This window comes from Symphodus melops (assembly GCF_947650265.1).
Source record: "Symphodus melops genome assembly, chromosome: 13".
Lineage (NCBI taxonomy): Eukaryota > Metazoa > Chordata > Actinopteri > Labriformes > Labridae > Symphodus > Symphodus melops.
In genome coordinates, this window is record NC_136703.1 from 17,702,957 (window position 1) to 17,723,693 (window position 20,737).

The window sequence follows — 20,737 nt, forward strand, 5'->3', positions numbered from 1 at the left end:
TTCACCTACATTTCTTAACCTCAGGTATGTTCCCAGCAAGATGAACGCTTGGTTACAGAAGTGTCACCTTCATTCCTAAATACTCAAGTTCACACAGAATAATTAAACAGTGAACAGGATTAATACACAAAATATATCCTACAAAAAGACAGTTATTCTAAAAACACCTGAACGTCTACAGATCAAGGCATAAAACTGAATTGTTGGGTTGTTACATGGAGTGACTTATAGCACAGTCACTCCATGTAACAACCCCCAGCTCAAGACAAAAACAAAAAACTCTGGTTTAAAGTTTGGGGATATGGCATCATGAGTCATGACTACATTTCTAAATCCATCATTTATTTTCTGCGAGTCTGTAAATCAGCCAGTGGTTGTGTGATTAAAGTCTTACGTGTGATCAAACACTTTGCCAAAGCCATCAATCTTATTCTAACGGGAAGCTGCCCTTTAGGAGTTAGTTTCCCTTCATCTGTGTGGGAGCATGACTGCACTATGACAAAGCATCGCCGATAGTGGCTCTGTTTCTCTGAAATGACTCAACCAGGAGGTGCTTCCCCACATGGCCTGGCCCTGATCTGTAACACCGGGAGCTACTTTATGGCCCACAGCCCCCCCAAAAGCGACACCTTCAATCAAAAAAGGCAGCATTCAGCATCCGGTAGCAGGAGAAAATGCAGTTTGTGATGGATGCCTACACAGAGAAAATGAGAGGAGGCAGAGAGGGAGGGCGCATATATTTGCAAAGGCTTGACACATCAGTGTTGACAAAACGAGTCATATGACGACCATGAAGATGGCGCAGCTTATGGTATATTGCAGCTTTCTCGGGGTTTTCCTGCATTAGCTCGATAGTTCGGACAACTAATCAAATCGCGACCTATTTGCTTGTAATTACCCACCGATGCTGCCAAGCGTTCACGCGTGTAGTGGCTCAGCTGGACTCGGTGTGCGTAAAGCCCCCCCCCCCCCAAAAAAAGGAGAGAAAAACAAAGAATCTGAATAATAACCTCGAGGAAAAAAAATCTCTTCGTTCCACTTGAAATGCGGCTGCAATAACATCTTTTGAGGAGAGCAGAAAACCGCTCACCGCGTGTGTGCGTACGAGCGTACGCGCCTGCCTGTGCGCGTGTGTTTGTGTGCGTTTGCGTGCGTGTACGTTACATTAGGTGGACACGGAGTCTGCATCAGACTGGAGACACTCGCCGGGACATAATAGAGCGGAGATATTGAGGCTTTGATGGTCCTTCCTCCCCCTTTTTTTGCACACACAAACGTCAGGATTGTGATTCCGGCGGAGACATGTAGTCCCATGTACGAGAAGCCTGGATCATTTGTAGCTTTCAGCTTTGGTTTTTTTTTTTTTTTTTTTTTTTAGCGGCATCATCTCACGATATCGACATAATGTGGCTTTCTCTACGGGAGGGAAATTAACCAAGTATGTGGATACCTACAGAAGAGGAGAAAATCGGAGTTGGTGAGTCAAAAGCACCCTTTATTCTTAATTTACGCCTTTTTTGTTGCAGTTTTTTTTTAAATGGACTTCAATCATATGGCGTTTTGATGACAGTTCTTAAGTAGCCAACGAGAAACACCCAATTATGTTCGTCCACACCTAAAAGCTATCCAGCCCCTTTTTTCGGTTGTTATGTCCATTACACCCACTGAAAAACATATACACTTCTAATGGCTGAAATGCAAGGCCAGTGACTGCATAGGAAGGGAAATTGCGTGGGATGCTACAGCCTCCAACCCATCGCCTTAAAGATTCTATCGCAGTCTGTGCACAACCGCAGGCGGCGCTTAAAAACACACTCGATCTCTTAACTACTGTGGTTTGGAAAGACATAGAAATGCGTCTCTATAGCATTTTAGCTATTTCTTAGAGAAGCATAAAGGCGGGTAGAGGGGAAAGGGGGGTGGGGGGGTGTAGTGGTGGTTTGGCGATTCGTGTTGAAACCACGAGGGGGCATCGTGACTGCGTCCCTCCAACAGGTGTAGGCTGGAGTGAATCTGGAGAGGCTACCTGTAGACACAAAACTGCTTGTACTGCTGCAATAACAACTTTACTGCATTGCACTACACCGATCATTCCTTCCATGTATGCGTGGATGTTTACTTTGTGAAAGTATACATTGCAAGATCAGCTTTTCGCTTCCTCGGTGGAAGAAAAAAATGGAAATGTCAAAGCAGGTTTGTATGCAGTCACATAGAAAGAAAAATGCCCCCCAAAAAGGAGCAGTAAGTAAAATATTGCCATGAAGTCCCATACAGTCTTTATGGTGACTGCTGAACTCAATAGCCACACACAAGTGTATTTAACATGTGATGACACTACATAGGGTTTTCATTAGGGGGATGAGTCATGTCCAGATGCTGTACAGCTTGTTACTTGCAGGGCTACTCATGCTGGTTCAAACACGATATTCCCCTCTCCCACGTACAAACACCCACACATTTACACTTTGATCGGAGGCATTGCATTTGTCATGATCGCTTCAGAAAAGACTGCAGGATGTGAGCCCCTAATGGCGTTCATTATCTCTGCGCTCGTAGAAGCTTTTAGAGCAACATTATCGCGTAATATATATAGCTCATAGCTATAACTGCATGGGGTTTGAAACTAATATCTTGGGTTTCTTTTTAAACAAACGAAGTGAAGCTGCAAAGATGTAGTGTTGTGTGAAGCAACAGTTCGGCGCAGCCTCCGCAGCAAGTGCTTGCAGAGTGGCCTGGCGCTGTCCGCGGTGCTGAAATACAGAGAGGCAGCGTCTGTGTACCTGCCTACGAAGTACATACTGTACCTTGTAAAGAAAGCCCAAATAACTCTTCTCAGTCCCCCTTTCTTCATCTTTAGAGAAAGCGTTGACTTGCAACAGCAGGATCAATATTTCCTCACCATCACTGTAGAAGAAGCCCACGCTGCTGGCCGGCTACACGCTAACTGACTGTATCCTCTTATAATTCCTTCCCTTGCCTCATCTGTGTCATCAGTTGCACCATTTTCTCCTTTCCTTATCTTGCCCGTAAATTGTCTCCCTTCGGTGTATCCGTGAAAGTGAACAGGTTTTTCCTTTTCCCCTGTGGTACCCTAATGGGCTCCGTCTAAACAGGAAACAGTTGGAGGCCACCTCATGAAACGTTAATGCCTTTCACAGAACTGCTGCCTTTTCATTATGTTGTTCTTGGTTGCGTGTTTTACAGGAGGAAATAATATTAGTTCGTAAATCACTTGAAGTGTTACAGTAGTAGCCTAGATTACTTTTATTTGTTCTTCTTTTCTTTTCTTTATTTCTTTTTAGCATTCTGATCGCTTTAATAACCAATGAATCTCTAATAACATACTTTACTCTCCAAATAACCTAAAATCAGGAACGGGGCGAAAAGCAAATTACCATTATGCAGTTTTAAACAGTTATAAGATAGTTGCGTGATATATATATATTGAGATTAGTTTGAAACATTTCAAAAAGATTGACACATTTTTTCTGATCTCTTGTTTCCACTGACTCACTGTACATTTTGTTTACCTTATATTGTCTGTCTCAACTGATAGTTTTCTTTTCATGAGGCTCAAACAATAAACACAAGTCACATTTCAAACACATTAACAACAAAAAGCTAAGCAATAAAAAATACTGAAATGAAGCAGCTCTATCTAAGGTCACATGACTCAAACAATGTGTCAAGCAGACTATAGGCCATGTTATCTAAAATGGAAAAGTCTAAATACAAATGTTCATGAGAGATCAAAAGATAGAGCCTATTTTTCCACCATGAAGGGGCTCAGAGAGATTGTACTAGCACGATGTAGCATTTCTTTGTAATTTTAACCTTGATTTTAACTCTTAATCTCAACTGCACAGGTGGCTTATAGTTTCTTGAACATATACACCTAGAGTTTTTATGTGTAATAGCCATGAAAATGGCCCTAGAAGTGCTTCATGATAAGGTTATTATCATGAAGCTATTCGCAGACCCTGCGGCTGGGAAGCCTGGATTTCTGGGACACTGATTTGGAATCAGACATGGTAAAATGCCTCAGTGGCAGAACTCCTGAGGTTAGCAAGACTCTAACAAAGCAATGATTCTTTGAGTGTGTGTTCAAGTTGTGCTGAAGTACATGACTCACTGGGCAAAGTCTGAAGACGGTCTTGTAATTTTGAACTTGACTAGCTCTGGGACAGGACTATACTCTGGCATTCACATTGCATTACTGGAACTGTTGAAGCAGTTTACTTTCAGATATAACTCTCTTGTTGAAGATGGTTTCTCAAAAGCCAATGAAGTTTGTTCATTCAAATACTGATATTTTGACATTTTGAAGTACAATGTATTTTTTAATATTTTGTTTTCCATAAAAGTCTTGTCAGTATTTTTTTTTTCTGGAAAAAAACAACAACAACAAAAACCTAACCAAACAAAAAAAAATACAATTTATTAGCTGTAATAGTGTTTACTGGTGTTCTGGCAGCTTTCTGATGACATTTGCCCTGTCTTTGCAGGATATTTCCCCCCTGTGGGCAATAATAACAATAACATATTGTATGTGTCTCTCCCTGGTTTGCAAGCAAGGTCATCAGGCCACACATGCTGAGTTCACAAGCTTCACTGTACAGAGTAAAAATATGGCAGTATCGACTAATAATTGCCCAGATGAAAGTCTCATTTTATCTGCTCTTCACAAACAATTTATCATTTCTTTAAACCAAAAGCTCTGACTTGGCTTTCTAATATTGACACTGTATAGTTGGGCTACTGTCCTAATGTTTTTCCTTTCTACTCAGGACATTGATGAAAATAACAGGAAACAGGGAAGGAAAGGGTAGGCACAGGAAGTAGATCAAATGTCACTCTCAAGCAGTGTCTTCAAGGTCGTAATCTGAAACGATTCTGAAACTGATTTTATTCAAGGTAACAGTTGGGTTCAGTTGGTCCCCTGTCTTCCTGGAAAAGTCACCAGATTATTTCAAGAGAGTGACGACGGAAAACATCAATTTGGTTATGTTAGCTTTGTTACTTGCAGCTGTTACATTATTATACAGTACAATAGGTTTCATATGTTTACTAAAACCAACTTCATGTAATAAAAGCTTTAATTCTTGCCCTCATTTCGAATAAGATGTCTGCCTGAGTTGTCACTGCCAATAAAAACAACAACTCTCATGATCCCAATCAATTTTACAACATTGTCATTCAAGCTATTTTATTATTGTTTTGTTAAAAGCACCAACAAAGAAATACTGTTAATTGAAACAACTTAAACTAATTATGAAGTTTACACATTGTGTCGATAAATTGTACAGGTTTATGTGAGTGGGTATGATGTCAGTCAAAGAAATAATGGATAGACTTTTACTCATTTAATACTCTAAATATAGACACAGATAGTGTGTGTGGAGTTCCAGCTCCAAACACACCAGAGAGCTCTGCATTGCCAGAGTTTTTGGTAATTAGGTGCTGTTATGGAATATTAACTTCAGCATCTTTCATCACCTAATGCCAACACATTATACAGAGCTCTTTAGAGATTGCCTCCAAGGAAGAGAAGCTTTTTGGTAGATGTCTGTGAAAAATATAAGCACAGGAAGAATTAAATAAGTATGCTTTGAGTTATCATTTTTAATTGACAATACATAATACATATATTCTATCTAACTTAATATAGAAACACGACTTGGTTCTTTGAATCTACAGCATTAAAATTAACCATGTTTCTTTCTATATAATTAAACATGCCCAGCTCTGGATTGTGGTTGTACTTGGATATCTTTGTTGGTGGTTGGACTATCGGGCTCTTTAAATACTTAAATACTCACCTTACTTGATTAAAAAAAAAATGAATAAAAAGGAGCCGCAGTTGCTTACTTTGTAGAGACTTTGCTTTGAACTGGAGAGTTGACAGTTCAAGTCCCAGCATGGGCAAAGTATTAGAATTAGGATGCGCGATGTCCCAATTTACTCCCCAAGTAGTGCCCTTGAGCAAGACACTGAACCGCCAACTGCTTAGGGCATCAGTCCCTGTTCAGGCCCCTCACTCTAACATTGTTCCCTCACTTGGGCTGATGTGTGTGAAGCGTGTCTCACAATAACAGAGCTAAGAGTCAAATTTTACATCAGGAGTAATAAAGAGAATAAAAAAATACAGTGCGTCATATTAATATACACACACTTTGCTCTTTGCATGGCAATAATTAATAATTAGAATTAGAATATCATCATACCAAAACATTTTAAACTCTATTCTACCATCAAAAGATTGCCTTGGCTTTAACTGCAACTGAAAGTCAAAAAACAGGGAACTCAAGGACAACCATGGGCTCCCAACTGAGTTGGTTTTCCGACTGAGTCTGGCACAAATTGTGTTTGGATGTTTTTATGTTTTCTTTTCCTTTTTTCTACACGCTGTAGTTCATTCCTTATTGATTTGCTGTTGCAAGTTGCCCAAGTAGATGATGCAGCTATGTATGCGAGCACCTTAAATTAAATGATTTTTTTCTGGTTTACGTTGTGTCACGGATGGGTTTACATTTACATTTGTTATGCATTGAACAATAGAGTTGTGTTCAGGTGAGAGAAAAATGGAGGAGAGAAGTCGTCATTTCATGTAAGCAGCCGCTATAATCCAGTTAGCGGTTACATAATAGCGGCCATAAAATACCATGTGGACTCTGAATGTTGCTCGATGGAGGGACGGTCTGGACTGATACACTGTTGCTGAATAGAGGAGAGTTTCTTTTGCCAACATTTTGCTACAGCCTGTCCCGTCACTCCTTCCAACATCCTACGTTCAGCATGTTGAAAGAAAAAAATTGGTTGGTGATGTTTTGAGGATATGCTAATGCTCTGCAGCTTGTAGACACAGTGAAAGAGTCTGAGATTTTGTGAGAGAGGACTATGAAAATATGAGCCTGTGTGATGCACTCGTCTCTCTCAAACGTGACAATCCCATCTTGTTCTGACGTGGCATCTGCTAAAGAGTTCTCAAAGGGTGTGTGAGTGCAGGTTTTGCTATTCAAATGACTGAGAGGCCATTAAAGAATAGGATTCTTAAATTGGAAATGCTTAGCCCCGGCAGGAATAGGGCCAGAGGCGGACTGAAAAAGATGACAAGGAGGCTTTTTAAGTCTTTCCATCTCTCTGCCTTTAATGCATGGCCAGTATGCTTGACTTTAACTCTACTGCCATGTAGCATCCATAAGCTTGCCATTTAAAATGCACAGATCCCCACAGCAGTTACAGAGAAGAAAGCCCTCCAGTTTGTGGATGATCTGTTGCCATAGTTACCTGAGCACAGGAACTGAGCACTTGTTACCCTCAAATAGGCAACCGAGCCGTAGCCCCTCCTTCTCTCTCTCCCCCTCACTGGGTCCCCTGGCTAGTTCATTAGCACAATGATTCACATCAAACTCTCCTTAAAGGGGCAACATTTGTAGGTTTTTTTTAAATCATCAGTGGAGCCGTGTCATCATTAAACAAGTTTGTCTTCACCATGGTTTATACAGCCTACTCTATGCTAGATTGCTCCTGTTGCAGTGCTGCATAGACAAGAAAGGCTCCAGAGGCCATCCTACTCCGATGGCCTTTACTGTGGCATCCATCCCCTGAGGAGTAATCATGCTCTTAATCAGGCTGTGAGTCACAAGAAAAAAAGAAGCTGCATGATGCTGCAAAAGCAGGTGGCATAAAAGATTTCTGCTAATACCAACTTATGCTAAAGCACAGTTTAGCCGTACTACTAAGCACTTTGTGTGGGCTCTGCTTTGGGAGACAGTTTATTAATTTAACATGCACAAAAATCAGGCCGCTTAAGAATTAATTGCCTCCTAAAATGACTTCCCACTTCAGGGTGGGAGCTTGTTTACAGTTTACTAAGCCACAGCTCCAGTGTGACACAGTGTTTATAGGTTTTCATTTAACAACTTATTAACAGCCATGTCACAACCTAAAAACACATGTTGTGTAAAGAACGAGCACTGAAGGGGGGTGGGGGTGGAGTGTAGCTACATTTGAGCTCACAAAAATGAATCTGAGCATCTAAATCTCTGGAGTTGTTCCCTTAACAGTTACTATAATAATGCTATAATGTTACTATTAGGTCAAATATTTGTGATAGCTGTGGTTTCATGATTTTATTTCTCTCTTTTTCTCTGCAGTGATCTGCAACTTCCGGTCACCAATATGTCAGGCCCTGGTCCTGGAGATTGGGGAAACTGTTCAGATTCTGGAGAAGAGTGAAGGTAAAGGCATTCAGATCTATGGAAAAACAGAGACATAAATGACACAAGTGCAACACAAAGGAATGACTTAAATCGTATAAAGTGAACAGTAGCCTACTATTGTAAGGTAAAGCCCTTCTAAGTACTTCATCTGTGAATTTGCAGGGCTTTTGACATGTGGGGATACATTTTACCAACAGGAAAAAGACTCTTTATTTAAAATTTTTTATGTTAATATTTTTTAGTTGAAAAAAAAAAAAGTGTTTGTCATATCCAGCATAATGGAGAAGGCTTAAACCAGTATTTGGCCCTTTAGTGATGAAACAACAAATTAAAACTTTTCTTTGGTTCATTTGATAATCATTGCTTGGAAGAATTCTTACAGTAACAATAAGGCTGAAGTAATAATAGGGGGGAAAGAGGCACTTTTCTGAAACTCATTTCAATTAGTCTAAATAGATCTGTTTATACTTAAACAGGAAGCAAACAGACCCTCGTCTAAAGCTATCTTAATTAATAAGCAATGGTAAAAATTAGAATTAAAATAATTAAAATGTTTTGGGTGGATGTTGTTGTTGGGACTCATACCAGCAATCCCAAGATGCCTAAAATTTATTTTTAATTTTAAGTATGAATCTTTATTGTCATTATATACTGATGTTCTAGAAAAGAATATAGCTAAATTGTTATGGTGCTCCCTCAGATTACAAAGCTCTCAAAGGTGCCCCAAAATAAACTGGAAACTTTGCAAGGCTAGAAAGCAGCGCTAAAACCTTTTCTTTAAAATCTCACTTACCATATAACACATGTGTTGTATTGTATCAAATGTTTATTTTTTTCACAACAGAGCTGTGTTAATGAGTCTGATGTCTTATTTTTAATGTGATATGGGCCAGCTCCTGGCTAAAATAAGCAACGTAACTGCTGCCACAGATCTGTGAGTTTTTGTTAGCAAATAAATAAATAACTGAAATGTTTCATTGGAAAAAATAAAAGGGTTTTGGCTTTAGATTGGCAAGAAGAGATTTGTTTTGGTGCAAACCTCCTACCGCTGTTGCAGTGCGAAGGTAGTAAGGCTTGTCAAAGCTGAGTTAGCTAAACAATGTAGGCCTATGTTAAAATGACTTTGTCTAATTTTGAATTCAAGGGGTAAGCATTACTTTTATATATAGTAATTATGATTTCACCATATAATTGTTTATATCATAAAAATATGTATTTTAAGTAAATGCCATTCAAGGTTTTGTTTTGTGTTGTTGTACTGAAATAGTAATAGGTTTTTTTATGAGTTTAAGTTGTGTGATGTGCTTTGCTCTTCCATTAGGTTGGTACAGAGGCTTTTCCACCAAGAAGCCTTCTATTAAGGTAAATATAAGTATACACAATACATATATTACCAGTTGACGTTGTGTTGATTCATGCAGGCATCAAACAGTATTTTGTGTTATCATTTGCAAGGTTCATAATTGAACTCACATGAAACACAAAGTCAAAATAACATGGATTGTAAATTTAAGCCAAATATTCACTCAGAGTTACCTGTAATATTACAGCTGTATAAAGGTCTAAACTTTATGTTGTGTCGTCATTGTTGTAAAACTGTTTGTCTTCTAATACACAATAGTTTCCACAATGAATGATTCATCAAAGACAATGTATTTTCTGAATGATAGTGTGATCTGAGCATCCCAGAAATAACTGTGTCTAGACAACAAAGATCTTAACGACTGATTAACTTATTGAATAGAACTTTGATTTGGCAAAAATAGAAGTCTCTTGACCTGATTTTTTTTCCTGAGGTGCTTTATGAAGTTTTTTCCAAATAGTGTTTTACTTTGTGCCACTAAGCACTGAATGAAGCAGGGTCAAGAGTTTACATTTTGAAACGATCTACACATTTAATGTCATGACAAGAAACGATACAGCAGTCTAAGAGAAACACATTATGTGGATCACATTGCATAATTACACACCTTGATAGGCATGTCAGCCCTTTTACTTCTTTAACAAGTTTGACTTTATAAAGATTGTCAGAGCGTCATGGACTCACCTTATTCCTTTATTATCCTGTACAGAATTATTTGGGAATCTGCATTTTTATTTTCCTTGCAGCCAGCAGATGGTGAAGTTAGAAGTCTGAAACACACCCATTATACTAAAAAGTATTTTAATGGATAGAATAAAAGGAAAGTTAAAGAACACTATTATAATAACTCTTGTCAGTGTATGTGCAGGGCAGGGGGTGGTACACAATGCACTTGTCTCGCTCTATCTTAAGGAGAGGTAAGAAGCAGAACAGGGCTCCTTGTTCAGTCTCCATGCAGCATCTTCATTCTAACGTTTCTGTACATTTAAAGAAGAAGAAGCCATATGTGCAGAACCTACATTAACACAACACCATTACCACTGACAGAGTAAAGTGGTTATTTTATATGACAAAAAATTGTTTCCGATGGGATTGATTGTTCAGTAAAGTTATAACATGTTGCAGAGATCCTCAAACAAAGTACGAGAACAAAGATATCTGAAGTCTGTTATGTCGACAATAAAACGAGTAATAAGACAATCAAGTTTAAGAAACGTTATTGGAAGCAGCAGTATGTAGTGTGTATTTATTTATTTTCTGTATTTCCACTCTGCTTTGTACTGAAATACCAGAAGCTTGTAGAGTTATATGTTGCTGCTGGGATGTTTTAAAGAAAGCACAAAAGCTGTCCAGTACTGCTAAATGTGGGTGTTAGTGGCTACATACTGTCCTTCTCTACTCTCAGCTATTTGCGGTTCTAACTAACACCCCTCCATTTTGTTATGTACTCTGCTGCCCACATTCATTCGCCCCCATAGTCTCTTTCTCTCTCTCTCTTTCTCTCTCTTTCTCTCTCTCTCTCTCTCTCTCTCTCTCTCTCTCTCTCTCTCTCTCTCTCTCTCTCTCTCTCTCTCTCTCTCTCTCTCTCTCTCTCTCTCTCTCTCTCTCTCTCTCTCTCTCTCTCTCTCTCCATGCTGAGGGAATTAGTTGTACTCACTGTGGCAAATTCTTCACATCTGGCAGATTAGAATAAGAAAGATAAACTGCAAGGGTGGCACCCCTCAGTCCTCCTGCCTTCCCCCTCACTAAGCCAAGCAACAATAGGGCTCCCACCCGTTGCTCTGCCTCTCCCTTCTATAGTATGTGCAATAAGTATGGGATCTTTTTTTCTTTGCGTCGCAGAAAATGTCAGCAGACAGCGAGGCAGAAGCTGTCAAATTCCAAATAAACAAAGTGTGATTGTGCATTTTCTTCAACATAAAACGTGTTGCAAGCAGATTTGTAAAACTTCTCCTTTCATTGTGTTTGCTGTAGCACTCAACACAGCTTAGGTTTTTTTCTTTATTATGACAACATCACAACACAGTACTGTACATTTTGGTTACATGTTGCAGGAGAATTAAGAGCATATTCCTGTCACACTCAGTCACATCTCTGCTCCTTCCTCTGTCCACAGGGCATTTTCCCAGTCAGCTATGTCCACTTGAAGAAATCCACAGTGACCAACAGAGGGTAAGCTGTATGATAATTTTTTGTTTCTTGCACGGCATCATTAGGGGGCACTTACCTAACTTCTTTTATTTTGAACTTTCTGAAGTTAAGTATGCTACCACAATAAAGCCTCCAATATGATAAAACAACACAAATATATGGCGAGAAGAATTCCAAATAAATGTCTATGTTTGGCAAAATAATGCACCTACAAGTTCACTTAACAGGTACATAAAAACACACTCAAGAAAACCGTGTGTCCTTCAAAAACAGACCTCTCAAAGCAAAGGAGATAAGGAAGATTTCCATTTGCTCAAAATATTTTTTGTTGCTTTAAACACACAACTGCTAGGGCTTATTTCTAATCCAAATGGCCAACAATCCAATAGCAGAACATGCAGGAGAAAAAAACAGCCCTGATCACAGCTGAATATGATTATTTACAAAGATAGCCTTCAGTGTGTAAGTGCAGTAGTTTATGGTAGGGTGGGTAGATGGGGAGGTCCTTTTTAAAGGTAAAAAAAAAAACAAGCACTGATCCTCAATGACGGTCTCAATGATGAATAAGTGGAAACACTTTTGGAATTCATCCAGTATTTTGGCTCAGCCAGCAGTCAAAAATCTCAGATTATTTTTTTAAAGCATCTTACAAACTGTTATGCATTGTGTACACAACCAACAACATTCAACCTTTCAAACAGTACGTGTTTTTCAAACCCTGTTTGAAGTTACCATCAACGTCTTCCTTCAACAAATCACCGCTGGTGAGATTTGATGATGAGACCTCTTTTTGCTGAAGTAAAGCTTTTGCTTCTAATTAAAAAAAAGATCAGTCTTCTATCCTAAGAAGGTCTATCTCTGTAGGGATCCTTTCCATTCGTTTGACAGACATACTAAGAAAAACAATCAGAACCTGCAGTCTGTTACTGCAGCCGGTTTTGCAGCTGTCGACTAAAATAATCTACTCAAACCTTTTTACCTTCATAAGATGTTTAAACTGAGTCAAGGTTGAACTATTACCAAATAATTATCTAGTTTGTCAGACTTTATAAGTCCATTCTTGGAAGTATTGCAGACCAATGAATGTGACTACTTTGTTCAAGAATATATTGAGAAGATTTATGTAAAAAAAATAGTGTGTAAATTAATTGTTCAAGTATGTAAGCCTAAATATTCTCCCTTTGCACATACTTTTTTGCTACCTCATGTAAATCACATGCTACTTTTATTGAAGTTTCACAACATATTTTCCACTGTGTGAGACAGATCTAGAGTATCAGCCCGGTGTACATAAAGTAACATCTTGTTCAAAGAAAACACCAACACTGTCTCTGTCAATGACTTTGAATGAATTTGAGTAGACAGGTATAGTAAAGAAAGGCCGTTACATTTATTACAGAATACCTTATTTATGTAGGAGGGGAAGGCTGACCTGCTGAGTACAACATCAGCAGTGCCTTCTCTCTACAGATCCATGATTTTTATTGAGTGATATTGGAGGAGTACATGAACGACAACAGGTTTATTTATCTTTATCTCCTTATTGATAACACAGGGAGTGTGATACACATTTATCAGCTTATCAGTGTCAAATCGAGATCATGGTGACAACCCAATGGTCAGAAGATTTGCTGCCAAAGAATCTCTCACACAGACATGTGCACAGCGGTCATTTACAGTTTAGACACAATAGCATTGGCTCTAGAGGCCAGAATAAAGACGGAGACAAAAGAACACAGCAGAGCTTTTTATCAGCCTGAACTCGTGAATGTTCACTCTGCAGGCTGGGAGTTTGCTGTTATATCACCACCCTCCAGTCGAGCCTCAACATAGCAGAAGGACTCTAGTTTGCACTCAGACAATTAAAAGTGCAGACTTGGAAATTGACATTATTTCACTTGCTCGCTCCAGGAGCTTCACTTTGGGGATTCTGCTTTGCTGTCTCATGGAGTTAATGAGGTGACACACCTACTGCATATTTGTAGCTCTCGCAAAGCATCCTCTGCCAGAGACAATCACAGCCGACTCATTGTGTAATGGATGGCGATGCTTTCTTTGTGGCAAGTACAATGATACAGTATGGGAGATAAGTCTTTGCAGCATCGGCGAGAGCTTAGCGAGAAGAGTGTCGCAAGAGATCTAACTTGTTTCCCTCTGAATGTGGTAAGGAAAGAACGGACGGGTGTAGTAGTGTAGACAGGAGCGCTCCATCTCCTGCTGGTACTTCTGTTTGTTTTATGGCGGTTCATTTAAATGTATTTATTTAATGGGGTCAAAATCTAAGATAGTTTCGATACAGAGAATGAAACTGATGAGCCGCACAGTCTATTGCTAATTTCCAACTCGGGTCCCTCGTGAGGCCATTCTGTTAATGTTTAAAGTTCAAGGTAGCTATAAGGTACATTTGTTTGAAATGTGATCATTCACACATTATGTGTAAGAAAAGTAAAGAGCAAATCCATTGCTATAATAAAGGAGAACTGTCTTGTTATCGCTACTTAGCATGCTTTAAGAGTGTTCTATTATCATATGTCAGATATTCAGTGAATAACTGAACATTTATATTGCACATGCAGATTTTTTCTCTGCAGCCCTAACATCCACCGATACAGAATGAAGTCTGTTGATTAAATACTGACTTAATATTAATCCCCCATAACAAAAGACCAACTTTACAGCAAACCAACGACAAAGAAACAGATCACTGGGGTTAGTTACATGTATTCTACTTAACACTGAAAAAAAAGCATTGCCCAACAGTGGACATTCACTGTGTGTCCTTGCATTTACTAATATTCATGTACATGTTTTTTTTTTTTCTACCTCAGGCTGTGTGAGACGGTGGTGCCCCTAGAGGATCCGATCATCACAGAGACCACCTCCACACTGCAGGAATGGGGCGTCTTGTGGAAACAGCTCTATGTGGTTTGTAGCATTATGTTGAATTACATCTCCAACAATATTAAAACAAAACACTAAGCAATAAATATGGGACCAGATCTAACATTACCAAGATTTCCAAGGGAATTTAGAGACTAACAGCTTTTTGCAAGAAGGAAATTGCATCCGTTGTTGTTTCATTTGCATCCTCCCCAGGGGGCTTGATAGAAGCGCGTTTTCCTGTATGTTGTTCTTCTCTGCTCCTAATTTAACACCTGAAACAAGCAGGTCTGCCAGCAATGAAAAGTGCATAGCCCGAGAAACAGCCCAAACATACAGTGACATCTCCTTTAGATATATCCCCATAGCATGTCGTTCTGACTGTCACCCTACATTTCCACATACTCTCTCTTTAGGAGCAGAAGCGGTGGTCGGACACAGATAATGGCCTACAGAGCTGTCAAATGCAATTTCATGCTGTGTCATTCAGCCATTGATTGATCTTGGCCTCCCTCTCGTAGTTTGTACATCGTCTTAAGATCCAGCACCGTTCACCACCTTCACTCAGCTTTGACTTAACCGGCACAAGTGATTACTGGGAACCTAAAGCACCCTTAATCCCGCTCCATGTTGAGGGTGCCGGTAGAAGTGGATTGTAGGGTTTTGAGTTTGGAGCTGAGTGGATGCATTGCAGAGCTAGCACAATGTTTTTACATAACCTCACACTGAGGACTGCTCATGCTCTGAGCAACTACGGAGCCCAAGGCATTGGTGTGGTGATGTAACTTCCTCTGAAGCTCGACTAATGTGTAGCGCTGATTTAACAGTTCTCCTTTTGGTGTGTGTCCCCCCCCTCTGTGATATGGGCCATGTTGCCACAATAGCAGCCATAATAATAGGATGTTGCATTGGCTAGATGTTGATACATTTCAATGTATTGTTGCCAATTAGGGCTCATGGTATTACTTACGGGAGCAATGGCCTGAGCATAAATGTGTATCTCTTAAAATGTGCGTAATTAGCCCTGTCTGAAAGGGCTCATCAACACAGACAAAAATCTTTGTTTCCCAGCAGCTTCCAGCCTTTGAAAGCATGCCGTGTTTATCCTCATTAAATTTACATGGGCGTTGTGGTGGCGCTTAATCTTTGCATTTATGTAAACAAACCTGGGTGATAATGTGGACCCGTCATACCATTCGGAAGAACAGAAAATGCCATGATTTAAAGCGTTGTCTTTGGCCTACGAGAAACGGTGATGAAAGTATGAAGTTTTTCTGTTTCATTAGCAAAACCAGAGGGCTTTAAATCCCTCTAGTAACACTCTACTACCTGCACCGGCTGGCAGAAGTAGCAAAAGCAGACTTCAAAAATGATTTTTGTCTTATTAGACTTCAACTAGATGCAAAATGTTAGAACCAGATTCTAATATCAGGGATCTACCTGCATGGAGACTCTTGTTTTTGTGTTCAACTTTGCTGTTAAAGTCCACCACTATACATAACAATAACAAATCTGATTTGAATCTTGTCAATCCTTGGAAGAGTTTCATGAACAAACATCCACATATCCTAACTAAGATCTTTTTTTGGCTACTTTCATAGAAACACAAGGTGGATCTGTTCCATAAGCTTCGTCATGTGATGAACGAGCTGATCGACCTGCGTCGGCAGCTGATCCAGGGTCACCTCGCCCAGGACCAGACTCGAGAGATCAAGCGTCACATCACCGTACGGCTCGACTGGGGCAATGAGTGAGTTACTGTTTTACTGATGGCACTATATCGACAGAGTGAGGATGCTCCAACACAAACATTGTTTTCAAACTGTTGTCTACAAGAGAAAACACTTTTCGTTTGGCACTGGAGAAGTCTACAGCCCTGGATGAGTGGGAGCGTAATAGTATACTCTATGATATCATTTCATGGTCATTTAGCAGATGAGCGAATTCCAAGCGGCTTAAAGTCAATACACATCCCCAGGGTGGAACTGTAAAGCCATATTCAAAGCCACTTTCAAACAACATCCACCAGAGCTTTGACGGGCCTCGATAACACAGATGAAAAAAAAGAAGAACATGATAGAGGGAAAATCGAACTTCTACTTTTGTAAGATGGTATGGAAACAGGCATCAACATTGTTTAATTTGACCTAGTATCAAATGACAGTTTAAAAAACTGGTATAGTGACAACACTTGTAGAATAATGTTAATATGTAAAAACACATGCAGAAGTGGAGCTTATAATACACTGTATTTTTCTCCCCACGTGTGTTGAGGATTGTGCTCTATAATGCACACTGACCTGAGATGGTGATCTAATTTCATGGTCAAGAGATCACAGTAACACTGATATTACTCCATGATTTGAGGCTGCACTAGTTTGCCTAAATAAAGGGATACAGCAGCAACAACAAATCAGAGGTGTACAGCAACAGTTTCATTTCACTTCTGTACAGTACATTTTCTTTAGCCTTTGGTCATTCTGTTTAATAAGAACTGAAAGCGCTTGCTTTTCTTTCTTAAAGAAAATATTGTGCTGATTCTGTTACAATCGTGTCCTATTACACTTCTCTTGCAGCTAGTTCTGCAAAGCAATATTACAGCGATGAAAACATTTGATCATTTCACAACGTATTTCTGATGTTAAATCATCAGAAAAATAATACAAGAAAGCTACTCATTATAAATAAAGGCCCATCATGTCCATGTGATATTAAATTGTACCATTTAAACAGGGTATCTGTGAATGAGTTGTATTGAATTCTTAAAATTGTTTAAGGTTTACATTTGATAAATCTATTCTGGGTTTTCTCCATAAAATCTTTAAGCAAATGTCTGACATATTGGGAAAAAACAATGCTAACTACCACTTTCTTTAGCCTTCAGCAGTTGCTTGGCAACCAGTGGGGACTCTAGAAAACTTTTGTGTATCACCAAGGGAAAGTCTGGCACCACCGCCCACAGTAAAACAGCATACAGTTGTTTTTATACTTTGTTTTTATATGTGTCTGTCACAAACCTAATTACGGTACATTAGGAGATTCAGAATTGCTTGTAGGCTAATTTTTCGTCTTTTGGTCAGAGCTAAGCTAACTATGTCCTCATTTTTAGTCTTTGTTGGCCTAAGCTAACGGAAAACTGTTTAAAATGCAAAACTTGTGATTAAACAAACATGTAAGGGATGTGTATCTATGTGTATCTGTTTCGTCTAACTAAAGAGGTAAAATGTTTAAAGCAGTAGACAACCTAAAGACTATTATTGGACAAAAGTGCTGTATTTTAGTTAACGTGCATATTTAGAACTGAAATGTTGGTTAAAAGGATTTTGGATAAATAACAGCATGAGTTAAATGAGACACTGAAAACTCTCAGGGGAAAAAAAGAACAAGATGTTGCCCGTAGAGCTCAACATTTTATATACTTCATTTACAAATTGTAACATTGTAACAATCCAAAATGATTGCACATAAAAACAACCATTATATTGAATACGTATAATAATATATATACTAAATATTACACCTGTTATTCTGACATGCGTTTATACCCCGAACTCGGACAACACACTGTTTAGTTTTTTTAGGTGGGGGGGATTTATTCACCCTACTCAAAGACCTGAATTCTCATCATCTAATTCTTGTGGCAGATCTGATCTGTGTCGTTCATTGTACTTGGATCACTCCACTGTCCCTGCTAGACCAAAGTCAAAGGAGCACCTGTTGTGATTTCCTTTATTAAGGATTTATAGAATGGTTCAAGGAAAGATCACTTCCTCTTAGATGAAAAAACTATCCTCATATTTAAATTGAGTGAATATGAAAGGTCTTGGCGACTTAACCTGCGCTCATTGACAGACAAGAACTCTACTTATTGTGTTTTTGTGTGCTGTGATGTTTTTCTTGAAACCAACTGGAGACCTGAAAATATAAGCAAAATGTGGGAGACTGTGAAGGCCATCTTGTTGTACAATTAGTATAAACGGGAGAAAAACAAAACGCATGATAGAGCTTGTGGGCTTGATCAGCGACGTTGTAAAGAGAAGCTCATCCAAGCCGTCTGCTTTACACTGCATTTGGAATACGACTCTGGTGACCACCCACGTAGAGGACCTGTACCTTAGAGCTAGACAGACCCATTATGAACATGGGGAACATGCCAGCCAATTACTCTTCTTTGGAGGCCGCTGATAGCTCCTCTGTTGCAGACTTCCTCAAGGACCTCAAGCTTCCTACACTGAGCCCTGGTGACGCTGCGTCACTGGAGGCAGACATATCTAAAGAAGAAATTGAGTGTCCAATAAAGGCTATGAAATACAGAATGCCCCAGGGCCTATAGAATTTGATTTTAACCAATTTGCCCTGAGGTCGGTCCGACCTGTCAGCGGTATCATGCGACTCCTGCCACTCTGCATCACTTGTTTGTTTTTTTTGCCGGTGGAAAGCCAATTTTGGATCTCGGTATTTGACACTTTCTCACATGTGCACTCCTGTAATATTCCACTGCACTATAACTGCTTTGTTTGGTGTGACTTCAGAGGGGTTGTCCCTTAGAATTCACAATCAAACTCCCTTACATTTGCTTTCCTTCTGGTGTGTAAGGACCAGGCTCCACCTTTTGCTTGCCCGATGGTATGTCAGAGATGTAACGGCCCATTTAAATTGAGAGGAGCTAAGATACTGCAGTCAGGGCTTTCGTTAATACTAAAATATTACAAAATATTACAAGACATTGCAACCCTTCCTGGATTACCTAAACAGCACGCCGAGTGTTAGTGTCTGATTGAGGCCCTCACATAGCCCCCTCCCCTTCACTCCTTTTTGTTAATTTTATTTCGTTTTATTTTAAATTGCTCGTAGCTGGTAATTTCTTCAACTAATTTAATCATTTACTTGTCCCATTTGTTCTTGTGTTGATGATCAGTTTTGTTGTTGACATTGTGTGCGCATTACTTTTCTCAATACCTGACTCTTGATAGTTATATGCCACAATACTGTTTCTTCATGAACATATGTTTGGAGAGATCTGTCTGTTTTTAATGCAAAAGTCAACACAATTGTTCAAATAATAGAAATTGTAACATAACCCCTTTTCTCTCTTTTCTCTCTCTTCAGGCACCTTGGCCTGGACCTTATTCCCAGGAAAGAGTTTGAAATGGTGGATCCAGATCAGATCAGCATATCAGAGCTATACAAACTGGTATGTTATTTGTGAATTGTGTACATTTGAATAGTTAAACATGTTAAATGAAGTACGGTATATATATACACACGCACACACACACACACACACACACACTACAGATCAAGTATATGTGCTGCAATGACTTAAATGATGCTGCCTCTGCACACTATAAGCTTCTGATTGTGCCTTTTTTAAATGCTAAAGCCTGGTTTTGTACAATACATTATGCTGTTAGATGTGTAGGGATGTGTGAATATACCGATTATCAAATCATCCAAAAGAAGGTGACTCATGAGAGGGAGCAGCGAAGAGGGATTCAGCTGTTGTGGCTGCCTCATGTGACCTTTTCTTTATGCTTATCTTTCCGCCATATTGAGTGTGTCCCTTTTCTAGCATGCACGTGACTCTCAAAGCATGATTACTGGCTCATGCAGACAAAACACAAAGGGACAGGCCCAGGTGAGGCTACGGGAAAATACACGCAATTTATTGTTTAGTGTTGTATTTGGAAATAAATTAAAGAAAGTTTAGTTTTGGTTGCTGTCAACATCCAAACTACAGACATATTCCTATAAATACATGACTCCCTTAATGTATTTTGGTGATACGGGAATTTTAAACCTATATACAGCTACAGTACACACACAAACACAAACACACACACACACCCAGAGGAGACTTTAAGATGCAGAGCCAATTTCAGAAAAATGGAAGGACAGCGCAGATGTTATGAAATCTACTGCTGTGAAATATTTTCTAGGAGGGAGATCCTTCCTGATCAGTCACTGAACCTCCGTATGTTGCTCAAAACACCCCTCAACTGCCCTGCAGCCTCCCATTATCCCACTGCCCCGTTTCTCAGCTTTGCACGCTGAATGTTTGTGCACTATGTGCCCTGTCCAGAAACAACAGCGTAGCCCTTCCTTGCCAAAAAAGCCTCCT

General features: G+C 39.4%; 1 protein-coding gene across 3 annotated transcripts in view; it reads left to right on the top strand.

Annotated features, from left to right (window-relative positions):
* Positions 1-732: 732 nt before the first annotated feature.
* The window catches only part of LOC306833564 (dedicator of cytokinesis protein 3-like), a 47,780-nt gene continuing 27,775 nt past the window's right edge, over positions 733-20,737 (top strand). For 2 of the 3 annotated variants that reach the window (XM_079358894.1, XM_079358895.1), the window contains exons 1-7: positions 733-1,477; positions 8,157-8,240; positions 9,544-9,584; positions 11,702-11,757; positions 14,565-14,661; positions 16,218-16,366; positions 19,726-19,810. In XM_079358894.1, the coding sequence (XP_079215020.1) occupies positions 1,441-1,477; positions 8,157-8,240; positions 9,544-9,584; positions 11,702-11,757; positions 14,565-14,661; positions 16,218-16,366; positions 19,726-19,810 (549 nt within the window). In that variant the 5' untranslated portion in view covers positions 733-1,440. The remainder of the gene's footprint in view (positions 1,478-8,156; positions 8,241-9,543; positions 9,585-11,701; positions 11,758-14,564; positions 14,662-16,217; positions 16,367-19,725; positions 19,811-20,737) is intronic. The other variant, XM_079358893.1, reaches the window with a different exon arrangement.